The sequence below is a fragment of the Doryrhamphus excisus genome, linkage group LG19, assembly GCF_037039965.1.
Source record: "Doryrhamphus excisus strain RoL-2023G ecotype Guam linkage group LG19, RoL_Dexc_Guam_v1.1, whole genome shotgun sequence".
NCBI classification, from domain to species: domain Eukaryota; kingdom Metazoa; phylum Chordata; class Actinopteri; order Syngnathiformes; family Syngnathidae; genus Doryrhamphus; species Doryrhamphus excisus.
The window spans coordinates 12,470,173-12,486,067 of NC_136375.1; the positions used below are offsets into that span (position 1 = coordinate 12,470,173).

Consider the following 15,895-nt stretch of genomic DNA (forward strand, 5'->3'; position numbering starts at 1 on the left):
ATGTACAATTTTTTTCGTAAAATGCTTTCCTTCTTCATTTTATTGCTTAATTCTCATCATATTTCAACATTATTTTTTTAAATGACAGCTTTCCTTCCAAGTATAATGTTTAAGCTCCCATGATTTCAACATTATCTCCGGAAAATGACAACAATTTTTACTCTTAATATTGTAGCTTAAGTCACCAAATATTATGACTTTATTCTCATAAAATTGTTTGGGTATTTTTCAGTTTTCTGTTTTGATTGTGCTTTTTTTTTAGGGCCTAAAAATATAATAATTAAAGTAAAAAAAATGTAACGGACAAGACCACACAAGAACCTTTTCTATATTTTTATATAAAAACAATATCATTTGAAAATAAATATGCTTTACTGCTTTACATGGACACATAAAAACAGGTTATTAGTGGTAGAAGAGACAAAAAGGAAGGCACTAATAAATCAGGTTTCTAAGACACGATGGCGGGTTCAGAGGAGGGTTTGTTTTCAATGTTTCCAAAAGATGCAGCGGTAGTTCCTATTTGTCTTTGTGGGATGCATTAAAAGACACACGGGCGCTACTGTCTCACGTACATCATCTACATCCTCTTCACTGTGTGTGTGTGTGTGTGTGTTCTTTTTTAATAATCCAGGTGTCCTCTCTACAAGGGAACCACTTAGGGAATGTTAGTAAATCAATTCTCATGTCTTTTGTTTTTTTTTGGTTGGTGTTTTTTTGTTTCTTATGTATATATATTTATATATATTTAAAAAAAATGGACAATGAGGAGGGGGGCAGGACAACACTGCATATATAAATAGAGCATATTAAATACGGGACAGAAAAGGAATACTGAAAAATCCTCTAAGACATAAATTAGCTAGAATGGACGACGGCATGGAGGGATGTTATTATGAAGCTATGTACACGTTCGGAGGGGACGCATTACCGATGTTAAATCCCCCTTCCAAATAATTTATAAAGCACTTCAACAACTTCTTTAGTCTCTCTTTAGCCAGGGAGGCGCTGTTCTTTGTTGTCTTCCGACAGTAGAGTTTGTTTTTTCAGTGGTTTTCATTCCAGTATCCCTTTAAAAGCATTCCTTGGAAGAAAGGCAGCCTTCTTCTGGAAGATTCCCACCCGCTGTCCTGTTTGTCTTCCGCATTAAAAAGCAAGACCTCCACGTTTGAATGCATCTTCTCCTTCTCCAGAGCGTTCAGTTCAATGTCGCATTGCAGCGTCTTGGCACACCAGCACAGTAGACTCGCATCCAGTGAAGTGAAAGCGATGGTTATTAGAAGGCAAAAAAGAAGAAAAACCACGTGGCGCTCCTTGGCGGGCTCGTAGCAGCAAACCTTTGTGTACTTTTATGCTGGTCTACACACACGCACACACACACACACGCACGCACTGTGGCTGTACAGGCGAGTCTCTCTCTCTCTCTCTCTCTCTCCACAACGCGGAATGCTTTCCACACAGAAAAGGGCCTACCGGCGGGTGGGTGGCTCACGAAAAAAGGTGAAAGTGCTGTGCTGTGAAATATCTCCTATATTATATTCTAGGAATAATAATACAACAGAGTATTCCTTCATTCTTGTTACATGTGCTGCTCCCTCCTGCGTCCCTGCTCATCTTCTGGGCTTGTCACATCTGAAGGATGCAAAGGAAAAGATATTGAAGGGGACATATCTGGCAGTACTTTGTAATCATACCATGTTCAGCTCTGTGAGGAAGCATGCAGGCGACAAAAGTTGTACATTGTAAATAAAATATGCAATGAAGAGGAAGAAGCCTCTTGATTATGTGATGCATTCAACTGTAACCTGATGCATGTTCATTCATTCATCAAATTAAACCATTGCCAAATATTGTCATGTTAAATGATGACTATGAAATAACTCATTTTACTTGTGTAAAAGTGTAAAAGTGACTATAGGGGTGTTATTTCATGTCTACAGGGCTCTAATAATGGTAAACAGGTTTTCTAAATATTCCATGAATCTTATGTTGCGGAAATTCACTTACTACGACCAGGTCTGGAACCAGTTGACTGTGATAAGCGAGGGACAACTATATTATTAAATAATATAGAAATTCTAAATAATAACTTTTATATTTTTACAGTATACCATTCATTTTATTATATTTTGTTTTTTCAATTATTTTATAATTATATTATTATATTATTATATTATTATATTATTATATTATTATATTATTATATTATTATATATTATATATTATATATTATATATTATATATTATATATTATATTATTATATTATTATATTATTATATTATTATATTATTATATTATTATATTATTATATTATTATATTATTATATTATTAATTTAAATCCTTCAAAACTAGTTGTTCCTCAAAAAAAAGGAACAGCGTAAAAGTGTAAAAGACCAGAATGAAATACCTGCAGGTCCTCTCGTTGAGCTCTAGTTGGCGATCTTTACAAAACTGGTCTGTGTGTTTGCAGGAGCAGCGGCAGGTTAGCGGGTCCTGCACGAACAAATGCTTTCTCCTCTCCGAGCACGGCTTGCAAACACTGGACGGAGACACACGAGGACGCAGAGACAGACAGACAGACAGACAGACAGACAGACAGGACGGAAGGAGAGATGAGGATTATCAGCAGTGTAGAATTACCACATGGTAGAAAAAAGGTCAGTATTAGGTCACCCCCCCTTTTTTTCATATGCCCCAGTTTGCTCTTCCAACTGTTTGCATAGCATGTGGCAGTCTAGTCTGGCTGGTATTGCACACATAGCGAAGCAGTAAAACGAACCGCCTGCACGCCCCCCAACTATTCGTCTTTGATTGGACCGCTGGCATTTGTTAAGAAACCTTTGCTTAAAGGTCCCTCAGAGTCGCATCCAACCTGTGCTGGTGCGATTCTGCTGGCTTAGGCTCCGTTTTCTCGACTTGAAAGGACAGGAAACGGCAAAAATGGAAAAGAACGGGGGAAATACTGTTGGTATTTATCCAAGAGGAGACTGAGGGCATGGTTTGTTTTGGTCATTTCTTCTTGCATACCCTCAAAGGTTACAATCTGCTCAAACAAAGAGGCGGAAATAGTACCTTGTAGCGCCTGGTAGCAGTGAAAATTGGACAGTTATTTTGAGTACCTTTTGGGTAACGTACCACGTGATGGAAACACAAGTTTGAAAAGAGTCAACTATTCAAGTCAAAGAAGACTCCAGAATCTGCTCGGTGCTTCGTTAGAACATTTTATTATGACATTGAAGTTGTTAAGCTACACCATTGCTCCATTTATACACACATAGGGAGAGAATCCTTTCACAGTAAAAGCACTCGGGGCACAAAATGACGTGGCATTGTTTGCGAGACAAGACATAGAAAAAACAGTACTTGGTCAACAATGGGTCTGTTTTCCAAATGCAATGAAAGCGAGAGATAACAGCTAATCAGCCCTACTGTACCTGCACGACATAAAGAAAAAGTACCAGCATCACGAGGAAGGGAAGATGAAAAGCACAAAGAGGGCAAAGGAGACGGGAGGGCGAGACACAGCAAAGCAGCACAGACTAAACACAGCGATTACGATCCCGGCGATAGCGGCACCCAGCTAGCGCTAACAGCCCACGGCGTACGGTGTGTCGTCCATCTTACTGAGGAGTAACATGTATCTCTGCTTTTACTTTCTGACGATACGGTGGCGTTACGCCGAGACGGGGGATTATATTGGGTCATCCTGATGGAAGACTGTTAATTGATGGATTAGCTGCTTATGATTAGCGGCTATGTTAGCGGAACACAGGCATGTGCGATGGACTGGTATGTTAGCCACACGCTAGCGGGCGGGAATGGGAATGGACGTTAAAAGGGGCAAAGGAGCTCCTCCCAAACGAGCTTAATTAGGAGAAGCACGACACTCAGGTGCAGGTAGGTGGAGAAGGCGGAGCTGACGTACGCGTCGCCAATTGTTATGTCAGGCTTTTTCTTTCGTTTTCTTTTTTGGCCTTTTGCCCTGTTGCCTGGCGGCCGGGAATTTCTGGAAGAGAGAGAGGACAACAACGCAGGGAGACGTCTGAGAGAGGGAAGAGAGGAAGTGGATGGCTGATGGATGCTACCATCTGATCCTTTTTAAAAAGATCAGGAGGTTTTAGTGTAGAAAGTGTCATATGTGCATTCCAACCACAAACTAGGTACAATCTACTGAGGTCCTCTACTTGTGTGCTATTAACATGGCAGGTGCCTTATTGTATGCTAACCGAGGCAAAGTACATTTTCAATGTTAACTAAAATACACGCGAACAGAGATTCCACTGTACCTAAAAATAACACGAACTTTTGTTTTCAAATACACATTCATTCATTCGTTTTCTACCGCTTATCCTCACAAAGGTCACGGGGGTGCTGGAGCCTATCCAGGGAGTCCAGGTACACCCTGGACTGGTGGCCAGCCAATCACAGGGCACATATAGACAAACAACCATTCACACTCACATTCATACCTATGGACAATTTGGAGTCGCCAATTAACCTAGCATGTTTTTGGAATGTGGGAGGAAACCGGAGTACCCGGAGAAAACCCACACATGCATGGGGAGAACATGCAAACTCCACACAGAGATGGCCGAGGGTGGAATTGAGCCTTACAATGGAGTAGCTTAGTAAGACCATTACCATCAACCAGGTTGTGATATACGATTATCCGTTACTATGATACTATTACAGGTGCTCCTGTTAACATACATGAGACTGTGGTTTCGTTTTCTGGGAGTTGAATCACGTGGCGACTGGATGTTGTGGTGATTGGTCAACCGACAACGCAGTCTGCTTTAGGCGCTTCCCACACAAACTGTCAAAGTCAAACGTTGCGTGAGAAAACCACTTTCTATCCGACCGGTGGAAGCAATTATTCGTCGAAAAGGGGCTCCGGACCACTTCAGCCGAGCTCACGCTATTATTGACTCAAGTTGTTTCAAAGCACATCACAATGTGAACAAGCTCATAAAGGATTACGAGGGATGCACCCGGGGGGCTTCACGTGCACACATTTACCTTACTTGGCACTTCACAAGAAAGCATGCATAGAACTTTCCATAAAGGCTTATATCCGTTATTTCAAATGCATTAAAAACGACTTAAAAGTCATGTTTCCCGCCGCTTTGAAAACGCCACAGTGTCTACCGGCACATTGTAACCTCACATGCTTCCTCCACCTTATACCGCATATTGGACCACAGCTATTTGGAATCTTCCTCAGTCGCCTGTTTCCTTAGGAATAACGGCATTCCTATCAGTTATTAGTCAACCAAAGCAGACAGACAGACGACAGGTTTCAGCATCTCCTGAAACCTGAGGTGTAGTTTGGAATAAATTACATTTCTTTTTTTTACTTCTGAACAATCAATAAATGAATGAATAAATCATGCTCACTGTTAGTAAAACAATATGCATATTTTAAATTAAATTTATTCAGAATGTTAGCTCAACATTGGTCACTTGGTGTCAGTAGCGTAAATTACATAGCCACTGATACACGCCATCATCTGTATTCCGTCATTTGTAACAGCATTTTAGTGCATAGCCAAACTCGTAACTATCTAAATGACCAACAAAAAGTAAACAATTACAAAAAAATTCATAATGTTAGCTAAACATGCATGCAATGCCACTTGTTGCTAGGTGGATTTGTGGGGCACAATCATTTTTGCCTAATGGTTTAATCTCTAAAAGAGAAATCGTCACTTTGAATTTTTTTTTTTGAAAAAACGTTTTTTCAAAAATATATTAATACATCATACTGTTTTGTGGTTTAATAGAGGCTATAATTAGTGAAAATATGCAAAATATTTTTTTTTACCTAAATTACGCCCAAAATGGCTACATGAACTAATATACAAATAAGGCATTCAGAAGACGCTTTCAAAGACGCTGGGGTGATATGTAGTACTCTAGACTGGCCACTGGGTGATGTTCTGTGACGCAAGCACCAGAGAGAACACCAGGCCTTTAATGCAGATTTGAATGATCTCGCAACAGGTACAATAATCCCAAAGGAAAAATCCCTCATAAAAACACTCCTTTTGTGGCGGTTGCCCGTACTACAGCACTTTCCAGCGTTCCAATACGCTATTGTGGGACCTCTGAGCTTCTTTCAGTTGATAGATGAATACATGTTGTTGTTGCCATGAGTAATTACGAAACATGGTGCTGCTTTCACGACCTCTCACACTCATGCTGACAGAGCTGACCACTCGCCACTACTGAGAGAGAGAAAAAAAAAACCCAAACCAAACCACAGTTGAATGACCCCGAGAGCATCGTTTTTGTCAAGCCACTGCAGAACAACTCGTAAACAAAATCACAACGAGGTTAAAGAGGAGGCCCCCCGACACCGGCGCTTATCAGTACGGCAAAACAGCCGACGTAAAGCCCAAATGTAAGCAACAAGGAGCGCGTTAACGAGGTGACGGGGAGGATTAAAGTGTGTTCTGGAGCAGGCGCCATAAAAAAGCCGAGCGGCTCTTCAAAAAAAACGGCGTTATCTATACGAGGGCGAGAGGCGACAGGAGTAGCGGGAGTTAAGTGGACGTAAAAGAGGAGAAGAATGTAAATAGGAGATAATGCCGGGAGGGAGGAAAGGTGTAAAGGTCAGGTGTGGCGAGGGCGATGACCTCGTTAAGAGTCACTCATTCACCTGTGACGTTTGTTCCCTCCGCGCTGACGATATACGATATAGGTTTTTCTTAATGCAGCGACAACAAAAAGAAACACAGCAGATGAGAGTAAGGATGGGCATAATAATACAGCCTTCATTGACACCATGATCAAATGGGGAGCACTACTTGGTTGCGGCCATAAGAGGCGCTGTTGAGTCAACTAGCTTGTGCTCCAAGCAGTGGTGCCAGACCTTGACCCATGGACAGGCTCACTTTCCCACAAATCTTTACCGTTGGGTGCGGGGGTCCTATAGCCATCTAATTATCTTATTTATTAAGTAAAACTGAGACAGGAACAACATCAAATTAAAAGCACAAAATGAAATCAGACCCGCAATCTAATAGTACAAATTTATTATTGAGAGAGAAGATTATATGTTGCTTTTTGATGTCTGTCATAACAGGCAGTGTGCTAGCATGAGGTTGTGCACCAAACGAATATGCACAGTAGCACTCAGACAGTAAAAAAAAACTTTGCCTCCCATCCCATGTGGAAGTGGTAAGTTTTGGGCTTCTTGATGTTAGAAGAAATAAACTTGACTGTTTAGCTCGCTAACTGTCTCGAGTGCCTGCAGAATAAGAGTTGCGCAATATGGTGTAAACAATGACTAACAGTAACACACACAAGCTTTAGTCTTATTTGCGTCTTACATGGCTTACTTACTCTTATTATATCTACTATATTGGGTATTAGGAGTGTAAAGGTGACTATAGGGGTGTTATTTGACATCTACAGGGTCTAATAATGCTAAAAAAAACGTATCTAGAAAGTCTTAGCCGGTTTTCTATGCTCTAACTACAAAAATATTCACTTTATAAACACCTACTCCTATCTTGTGGAACCAATTAACCGCTATAAACGAGGGCTAACTGTGGAGCGTGGGAGAACTTAAATGGTGTGTTCAAGTTACATCAAACAAAGCCAACTATATATTATTTTTTGAATAATATTTACAAAATTTATAAACATTTACATAAAAGTCAAAGTACTTATTTACAAATAGTTTTTTAAAAAATGGAAGTGTATAGTTCAAAGTGTATAGTCACCTCTATAGTTAAAAGTGGTGACTTTCCATAATTTACAAGGTAAAACATTGCTTTTTAGGGGATTGTGTTTGACTTTGGAGGCTATCTTGTCAAATGGCCATCCCTGCATGAAAGCCAAGAACAAGATCAAATCTCAGCTTTGATTGTTCAACAACCCCTCATCACCACCACTGCCCGCCTTCAAAGTTGAAAAGCAGCTTTGTACTCACTTTTCTTTCAATTCTTTCACTTCTTTCTTTAACCTGAAAGCGGGGACAAAACAACAGGACATTAAAAAAAATGTCACCAAACAAGCTTTCACTTTTAAATGAACCAGACAGGTAAAATAAGGGTGAAGGGGCGGATGCATGCATAACAGCAGCTCCATAACACAATAGGGCTGATAGCGCATTGTGGTGAAATCCTTTCTTGTGAAGCAAAAGCGTTGGGAAATGTGCAGGATTTCATTCTGCAAGGTCACGGACCGCAGGGGGTTTTGAAACTTTCTGTTTTTGGACGAAATGTAATCTTTATCACTGTCTAACCGCCAAAAGGGAGAATCGATACACTTTTAAAGCCTAAGCCTCATGTTTGGGATATTTGGCTCAATCATTTCCAACCAAGAAACATTGAAACCTTGGTTAGAGTCATGAAATTGTTCCAAAAGGTCCGACTGTAACCAAAATGAACGTTAACCAAATACATTTTTCCTACCAGAATGCAATAAATGTTACCACAAAACACATTGTTATTGTTCTGAAATTACACTTTGACATGTAGAAAACGTTTCATACTGTATAAAGATAAATGAGGCGATGGAGCTGACTTCCTGTTCCTGTTTCCACGTAGTAACGAGCTGATGAGTTGCTAAGAAGGACATTTTACGATAAAAAGACACAACAAGATGCGGCATTTGTATGCTAATCCGATGTACGTAAAATCGACGCAAAGGTTAGTTAACTGAAAAACACGCTAACTGAGGCTTCACTGGATTCATTATTATTCATAAAATATATGATTAGATATTACACCGATATTACACCAAGATGTTGATGTTTTGCTTAGCATATATGGACCTACTGGACATTTCATTGGTTTACCAGATTACAAGTGACAAGATTTCTTATTCAGGAAAAAATAGTCTGGTGGGGACAATAATAAATACATCAATCACACAATAAATGAAAATGAATTTGATAATTTTGCTGACGTGAATACATTGCCATGTGCAATTTTCCTCTAAAGAGTTCCCTCTGTGTGTTGGTTTCATAGAACAACGGCATGAACGGAGTGAGCCCTTTTGTCTGTCATATAGTCTCTATGTCTCGGTGGGTGGAGGTGGGGCCACTAGCATAAGCACAGACTACAGAAGAATGTAACATAGCAGAAGTTAAATTAGTATATACAATATATTGTCATACTGTATTTATTATTTGTTGTACTTTTCTTAAAGCAACGTTAAAGTCTTGTCTCATGTCATAGACCCATCTTGTCTCGTGACACCCTTTCCGATCTTTAATGAAAGTTTGGACATTCCCTCCCCTCAAATACCAACAGTGGACATGTCGTCATTCAATATACTAGATAGACAACAATCAACAATTTAGCCCTGTTAGTTCACCATATAGCTTAAATATCCAACATGACATAATACAACAGACATTTTGGACAATGATATGCTTTCAACTTTGTGGGAACAGTTTGCGGGGCAGGCCTTTTCTGTTCTGTTCAGTGCAAAACGCAAGGTCCATAAGGGCATGCATGTGTTGTGTGTTAGAAGGCACCTTTGGGATGAATGAGAACGCGCACACACATTCCATTTTCGCCACGTGTCCCATTACTTTTGCAATTGTAGTGTATAATTTATAGAGCACAGCCTCCCCGGAGGAGGTAAAAATGCATCTCACAGCTGCTTTACAGCTGTGGAAAGCGTCACAGGAAGGCGACATCCCTCCCTTACGATTATGTGTTTATAACCACGCTTATACACAAAATGGGATATTTTTCGGCGTTTACCTCGGTACGCCAACGAGGGGGGAGAAGAGAATGACTGGTAGCTGCACTCATGTATCTCCTTTGCTTGAGCAATGTGATGGAATGAGGATAAGCTGGCGTACAAACGCGGTGAACGTCTGCTGGGATATGCCTCGACCTGCCGCCGCCTTTTTATCAGCGGCCAAGTAAAGGAAGCAGACGATAAGGAGATATGAATCTAGCAGACCTGTCAAATGTGTCAGAAGCTGAGGATTCTATGTTTTGTTTGTTTTTTAAACATTTGGGGCATAACGTGCATACACAGTGCCTGGCTAAGTACCGGTAGTGTGTGTGTGTGTGTGTGTGTGTGTGTGTGTGTGACTGTGTGTCTGGAGGTTTTCTTACCTACACTCACATGCGCTGTGTTCTGTAAAACTCATAAAGATATCATTTTGTTGCCTTTGGGTTTTTATTCTTTTGATCTGTGGAAAGAAGACAAAAGACAATTAGGACTGTGCTTCAAGAGAAGCAAGAAAAGATGCTGACGCGGGTAAAAAAATGATGTCCAAAAAAGCGTCAGCAGCGAGAGAAGGAGTGGGAAAAGTCATTTAATGCAGTCATTCATTTGCAGAATCACATCGACCTCCAAGTGGTTGCGGTCACTTGTTGTTTAGCTCAGAAGGTCCCACTGGAGACATTTTTTGGGTGGGGTATTTTGTTTGGACAATGTGGCCAAAATAAAAAATGCTTTGTTGCTTTTACACAACCAGGGTGACAATAAGGCGACGGGCGAACAGACGGACTGACCTCCATCGTCACGTTATAGCTGGACGTGGGCGTGCACTGCAGTGTCTCGTCGTTGCAGCAGCCGGCGCAGCGCGTTAACACCACGCACGACGGGATGAAGATGTGCTCCACCTCCTCAGGGTACTCCTGCAGGATCTCCACCAGCAGCTCCCGAGGCTTACACAAGCTCTTGTTGTACACCTCCATTAAGGGGATCACTGAGGGGGGGGGTTGAGACGTAGTGATTTAGATACATGGTGTAGCTATATATGATAATACACTCTTGCGGATGCATGGTGGTCGAGTGGTTAGCGCACAGGCCACACAGCTAGGAAACAGGAGTTCAATTCCACCCTCGGTCATCTCTGTGTGGAGTTTGTATGTTCTCCCTGTACATGTGTGGGTTTTCTCCGGGTACTCCGGTTTCCTCCCACATTCCAAAAACATGCTAGGTTAATTGGCGACTCCAAATTGTCCATAGGTATGAATGTGAGTGTGAATGGTTGTTTGTCTATATGTGCCCTGTGATTGGATGGCCACCAGTCTAGGGTGTACCCCGCCTCTCGCCCAAAGACAGCTGGGATAGGCTCCAGCACCCCTGCGACACTCGTGAGGATAAGCAGTAGAAAATGAATGAATGGCATTATACACAGATGGTTTCGGTTTCTATTGACAGTGACAGCAATGACACATAATGACACTATCTTTACAGTTTTATAATTGCATGAATGTTTTTATTATTTTAGTATTATATGACATTGCTTTTAAGTGTCGCTATTGAGTATTTTACTGTGGAATGAAGAGCACCTTGTGGCACGTTTGGTGTTAAGTGTTATCCGTCGTCATGACTACCGTGTCCCTCCACACCAGAAGGGGGCGAGTGTCAGCTAAGTTGCCCATCCGCTCACCATAATTAGTAGTCTATAAACAGGAGTTGGCCATTTACTGCTAGCATACTGCAGTTTTAGTGATAGTTATAGTACAGATGTTTGGCTTCCAGGGCTAGTATTTGTATATTGGGGCGTACTTGGAAATTCAGACTACAATCATATGGAGATTTTGGAGTGCATCTGTGGTCACTTTGGCCCGTTTGTGATGTCAGAGGTCATTGACAAATCTCCAACACCAAATTTATGGATGGTCCCCCCAGCCTTGCTAAACATAAGCATTAAGACTTTTAAGGTGCTGAGGATAACTCCTGATGGATAAAGACGTGGGTTTGGTTACTTTGGTCCATGTCTATCAGCACCACAAATGGGGAAAAAAATCTATTTATTGCTTATTTAAGTCTCCTGAGAAACATTATTGCCTCCTCTGAGCTATCAATCAGAGAACAAGTGAGCGGAAAACAACGCTGACGGCGGCCAGTACAAACACGGCAGCGCCTGAACAAAAACTACACGTTTCCTTTTTTCTCATTTGTCCCAAATCAAGATTGGGCAACGGCGGAGGGATTGTTGTGCAGAAGAAGAAAAAATAACCCGGGTAAAATTCCATTCCGTTCTATAAAAGCCAGTCTGGTGAGCGTAACATTTCCCCAGCTCAACCTCAGCCATGAAAAATGCTGGCGAGCCATTCAAATGTCTCACTTTGTGAGGCCTTCAGAGGGAAAGTGTGGCCACCAGAGGGCGAGCACGTCCCTGCATCAAAGTGTCAAGGTGAAAGTCCATAGAGAAAGAAAGCCTCCCCGGCCCTTTTTGTGCTTTCTTTTCTAAGTACTCTTAACTTTTATTCATTCCCACGCTGCCCTGTGGGACACCTACCGTCATGTGGACCTCTCTCTGCTTCCCTCGGTACGTTGGCACTCTAACAGAAAACAAACAGACAAAGGTGTGTTAGGAGGTGACAAATTAAAAGCTAATATTGGCTTTCACACAACATGGAGGTCAGTGAGAGTTAAAGTCATCACATTAAAGTCTCTTATCGGAGCTCATTTTCCAGTGACATAAAAAGCAGACATATGACATGCGCATAATCATTCTTTACACACATGAACCAACGAGGAACGATGTGACCTGAACTCTGACCCCCAAAACTTTTTTTTTTTTTTTACAGCCCGGAAGCTAAAAGTGCAACAAGTAACGTCACATTTAAGGACTCTTGGCTGCATTCATTTCCATTAAAAGCCCGGTAAGAATGTCAACCAGCCACTTCGTCCCCTTCACTGTGTGTGTGTGTGTGTGTGTGTGTGTGTGTGGCACTACACACACACACACACACACACACACAAAAGGATTACTGGCAAGTTTCCGTGAGTTTGCAATACCTCGCTCATGTTGCTCCGATTGGACTGACTTAATGAAAAAGAGTCATTAGCCCCCCCACTTCCCCTTGAACGCAGGCTCCACCCCTTCCGGGTGGCGTGAGACCGAAGAGAGTGGGGGTCCAGTTGGGGGGGGGTGTGAACCCCCCAACATGCACCCACCCACCCACCCACACACATAGTCAGAACACTCTGATGGGTGTCAAGCTGCAAAAAATTAGTGATGGGGGGGTTGCACTAATTATTATAAATTGAATTAAAATGCAGCCCCTTTGGTCACCACCTTTGCTCAAGTGTGATTAATGATTATATGCCTTTCACACTTCGCCCTTTAAAGCAGCCATCAGAAGTAAAAACGCTCATTTAATTAGCTTTAAAAACATTTCTTTTAAAATCTGAATAACTTCAAAGTGATTTCTACTAAAATCTACTGATTTCAAACTAATTTCTCCGTGATTTGACTTTTATTTTCATTGGGCAAGCCACATGAAAGGCTAACACGAAAATGACACTTAGGATGAATGATGATAGATAAAAGTGTGTGGTTTTGGCTTTCTTGGCTCTCATAATAATTAGCAAGAATGATTTAGGTGATTAAAAAGGTCAGCAGTGACCCCACAAGGGCGAGGGACCCAAGCACAGCGGACTCACCTTGACAGCCGACAGCGTCAGAAATAATAGTGTCAAACTGTCAATAAAGTTCATGGTGTTGACAAATCCAAATCCGGGCGAGGTGTCAGAATCCGCGGTGTCGGTGTTGGGGGTCTTCACGGTCATGAAGTTATTATTGTTTATCAGCTTTTGGGAAGGGTTCTAAAAAAGGGGCCTGGGGGTGCAGCAGTGGCGAGTCCATGTCGTTGGCGGCGTGCAAATCCTCTTTTGTGCCAAACTTCTGATCCTTTAGGATATCCACACACGAGAGAGGAAAGGGGGGGGAAACGACAGAACCAGGAGGATCCAGGACGTCTCACATGGTCCCGCAGTGGAGTCGCGGCAGCATTACGCACGCAGTAATCCCATGCTTGTTGCGCCAGCGTCAGTCCAGTTTGGAAAGTGGCGCACCGTCGTCACCCTCCTCCTCCTCCTCCTCCTCCGTCTCCTCTTCCTCCTTGCCTGCAACCTGAACCGAACCGGGTGACTGACGACGCTCAGCGGGGAGGAAGACCAAGACTTCACCGAGTCCGCTCTGACGTCTCCTCGCGCGCACCCAAGCGGGTCAGATGATCGGCCAACAAAACCCGGACGCTCCGTCCAGCTCCACTCCACTTACTTTTGTAGCGGGCCGCTCGTGATTGGTGGACTGGGCTTGCGGGGGTGTGTCTTGCTCGCACCCTTGGCGGCTATGTGTGGCTGGAATGAGCCATGACGTTGTGCGAGTGGAGGATGCTGCGGGGAGGCGGCGCACATCCAGCAGGTGGCGCTGTGGTGAAAAAAGTGTGTTAATGTTTAGTTTCACAGTGGGGTGCAATCTATTAACAGACCCGTATGGCCGCTTTCGGAATCAATTTCAACCCACATCTAGTGATGTGCGATATCGATGGCGAGTCAAGACACATTTTAGAATATATTAATAATGTCAATAAAACCCAGTAATCCATCACTTTATTGCGGTTTTTCAAACTGTAATGAACTAAATAATAGATAAATACATTTGCACGTGATACATGACTTCCATACATGAGCATCGATATTTTGGGTTGAGTATCGATGATAGCGCCTGAAGAGTTGGTATATGTATGTGATATTGATATTTCAGTATCAATCCACATCACTAACATGTCATCATATTAAGAACGCTTACATTGCATCCTTCTATAATACTTCCGCCATCAAGTATGTGTGTGTGTGTGTATGTGTGTGTGTGTAAACACGTAGTCAAGCCCAAGTTAACTAAGCCGGTTTGCATCCTCCAGAATGCAATGTGTTTTTTTCTGGATGAAACTGCTCCTATTATTAATAAAACACAACTCTATTAATTGTACAGACTCATTTGCATGTTCCTAAAAGTGGAAAAATAAGTTAACCACCTGGGAAGTCGGTCTTTTCACATTTCATCTAAAACGCAGCTGGTATGTACTCTTCTTCCGCGATCAAAATCGACCCCCCCCCCCCAACAACCCCAACAAACAGTGGGAATGGAGTTCACCTGTCCCAGGGTCAAACTGTGGCCATCATAAAACACCCATCAACTGCTTTAAGTCACTTTTAAACCATCTTACCTCTAAAAATAAGTCAAGCACTGCCAGTAAATGGTGCATCCAGCAGGAAATATAAAAACAATAGTATGTGTGTCTGGGAGGCGAGTCTCTTCACATTCAAACTAAAAACTCATAGCTGCTATGTGCTCTTCTTTCATTAATAATGTCAAATTATTTGTTCACAATCACTCCCCCAACCAAACTGTATCTGGGCGGGGAGTCTAGTCCCATTCAGACTGAAGCCACCTTCATCTTTTATGAATATTTGATGAAGAGGCATGCACCACTTTATTGCATCTCGAATAAGTTGTACCCTTATTTTAGATTTAGCAGCAGAAATGTAAATGTGTTGTATTTGCTCATAAGTGAACACATGGAAAATACAGAGATTTATATCGTGATGGGGAAAAAAAAACACTCTGATTTAAAGTGTGCAACAAGATGGATTGTTGATGCTGGTGCAGCTCCAATAACCCTGATAAGATCAATGTGATTGATATTGCTGCATGGCCTTGAATCCATTTACGCTGATGAGGCAAGGTCACATGTCTTAGGGTCACGACCAGAGTGTTGCTTTAATGACTTTTTTCACTTCACTAGCGTTTACATTTAAAGGAAACGTGCACTATTTTTGGAATTTGGCCCATCATCTGCAATCTATGTTGTGAGACATGAACACACATCTTTCTCTTTGCTGTGCGTTCTAAAGATATACAAATAGCCAAAAAAAGAGACAGCTAAGAATGCACGTAATGGACGCACCTATTTCACCTATAAAGCTATTTAAAAAACTTACATAATGTGACCTGCATATTAACCAAGCTACAGTGATATTGTTATTATCATCATCATCATATTACGTTATGTTATTAACATTGATGCGCCCCAAAAGAACTACATTACTGGTGTTACCAGCTAGCTACTTCCCGTCTACAGCGCCTCAGGCCAGTAGCTAAAGGTAAT

At 41.9% G+C, this 15,895-nt stretch overlaps 1 protein-coding gene across 3 annotated transcripts in view; it reads right to left on the minus strand.

Annotated features, from left to right (window-relative positions):
- Positions 1-322: 322 nt before the first annotated feature.
- Positions 323-15,895, minus strand: part of vegfab (vascular endothelial growth factor Ab) — a 30,817-nt gene continuing 15,244 nt past the window's right edge. Inside the window, exons 3-10 of one of the 3 annotated variants that reach the window (XM_078798977.1) lie at positions 13,386-14,154; positions 12,235-12,277; positions 10,493-10,689; positions 10,091-10,167; positions 7,942-7,974; positions 3,928-4,008; positions 2,410-2,541; positions 323-1,632 (exon numbers count right to left, since the gene is read on the minus strand). In XM_078798977.1, coding sequence (XP_078655103.1) covers positions 1,611-1,632; positions 2,410-2,541; positions 3,928-4,008; positions 7,942-7,974; positions 10,091-10,167; positions 10,493-10,689; positions 12,235-12,277; positions 13,386-13,511 — 711 coding nt within the window. In that variant the 5' untranslated portion in view covers positions 13,512-14,154 and the 3' untranslated portion in view covers positions 323-1,610. Of the gene's footprint in view, positions 1,633-2,409; positions 2,542-2,565; positions 4,009-7,941; positions 7,975-10,090; positions 10,168-10,492; positions 10,690-12,234; positions 12,278-13,385; positions 14,155-15,895 lie in introns of those variants that run through there. The other 2 variants (XM_058057293.2, XM_058057289.2) reach the window with 2 other exon arrangements.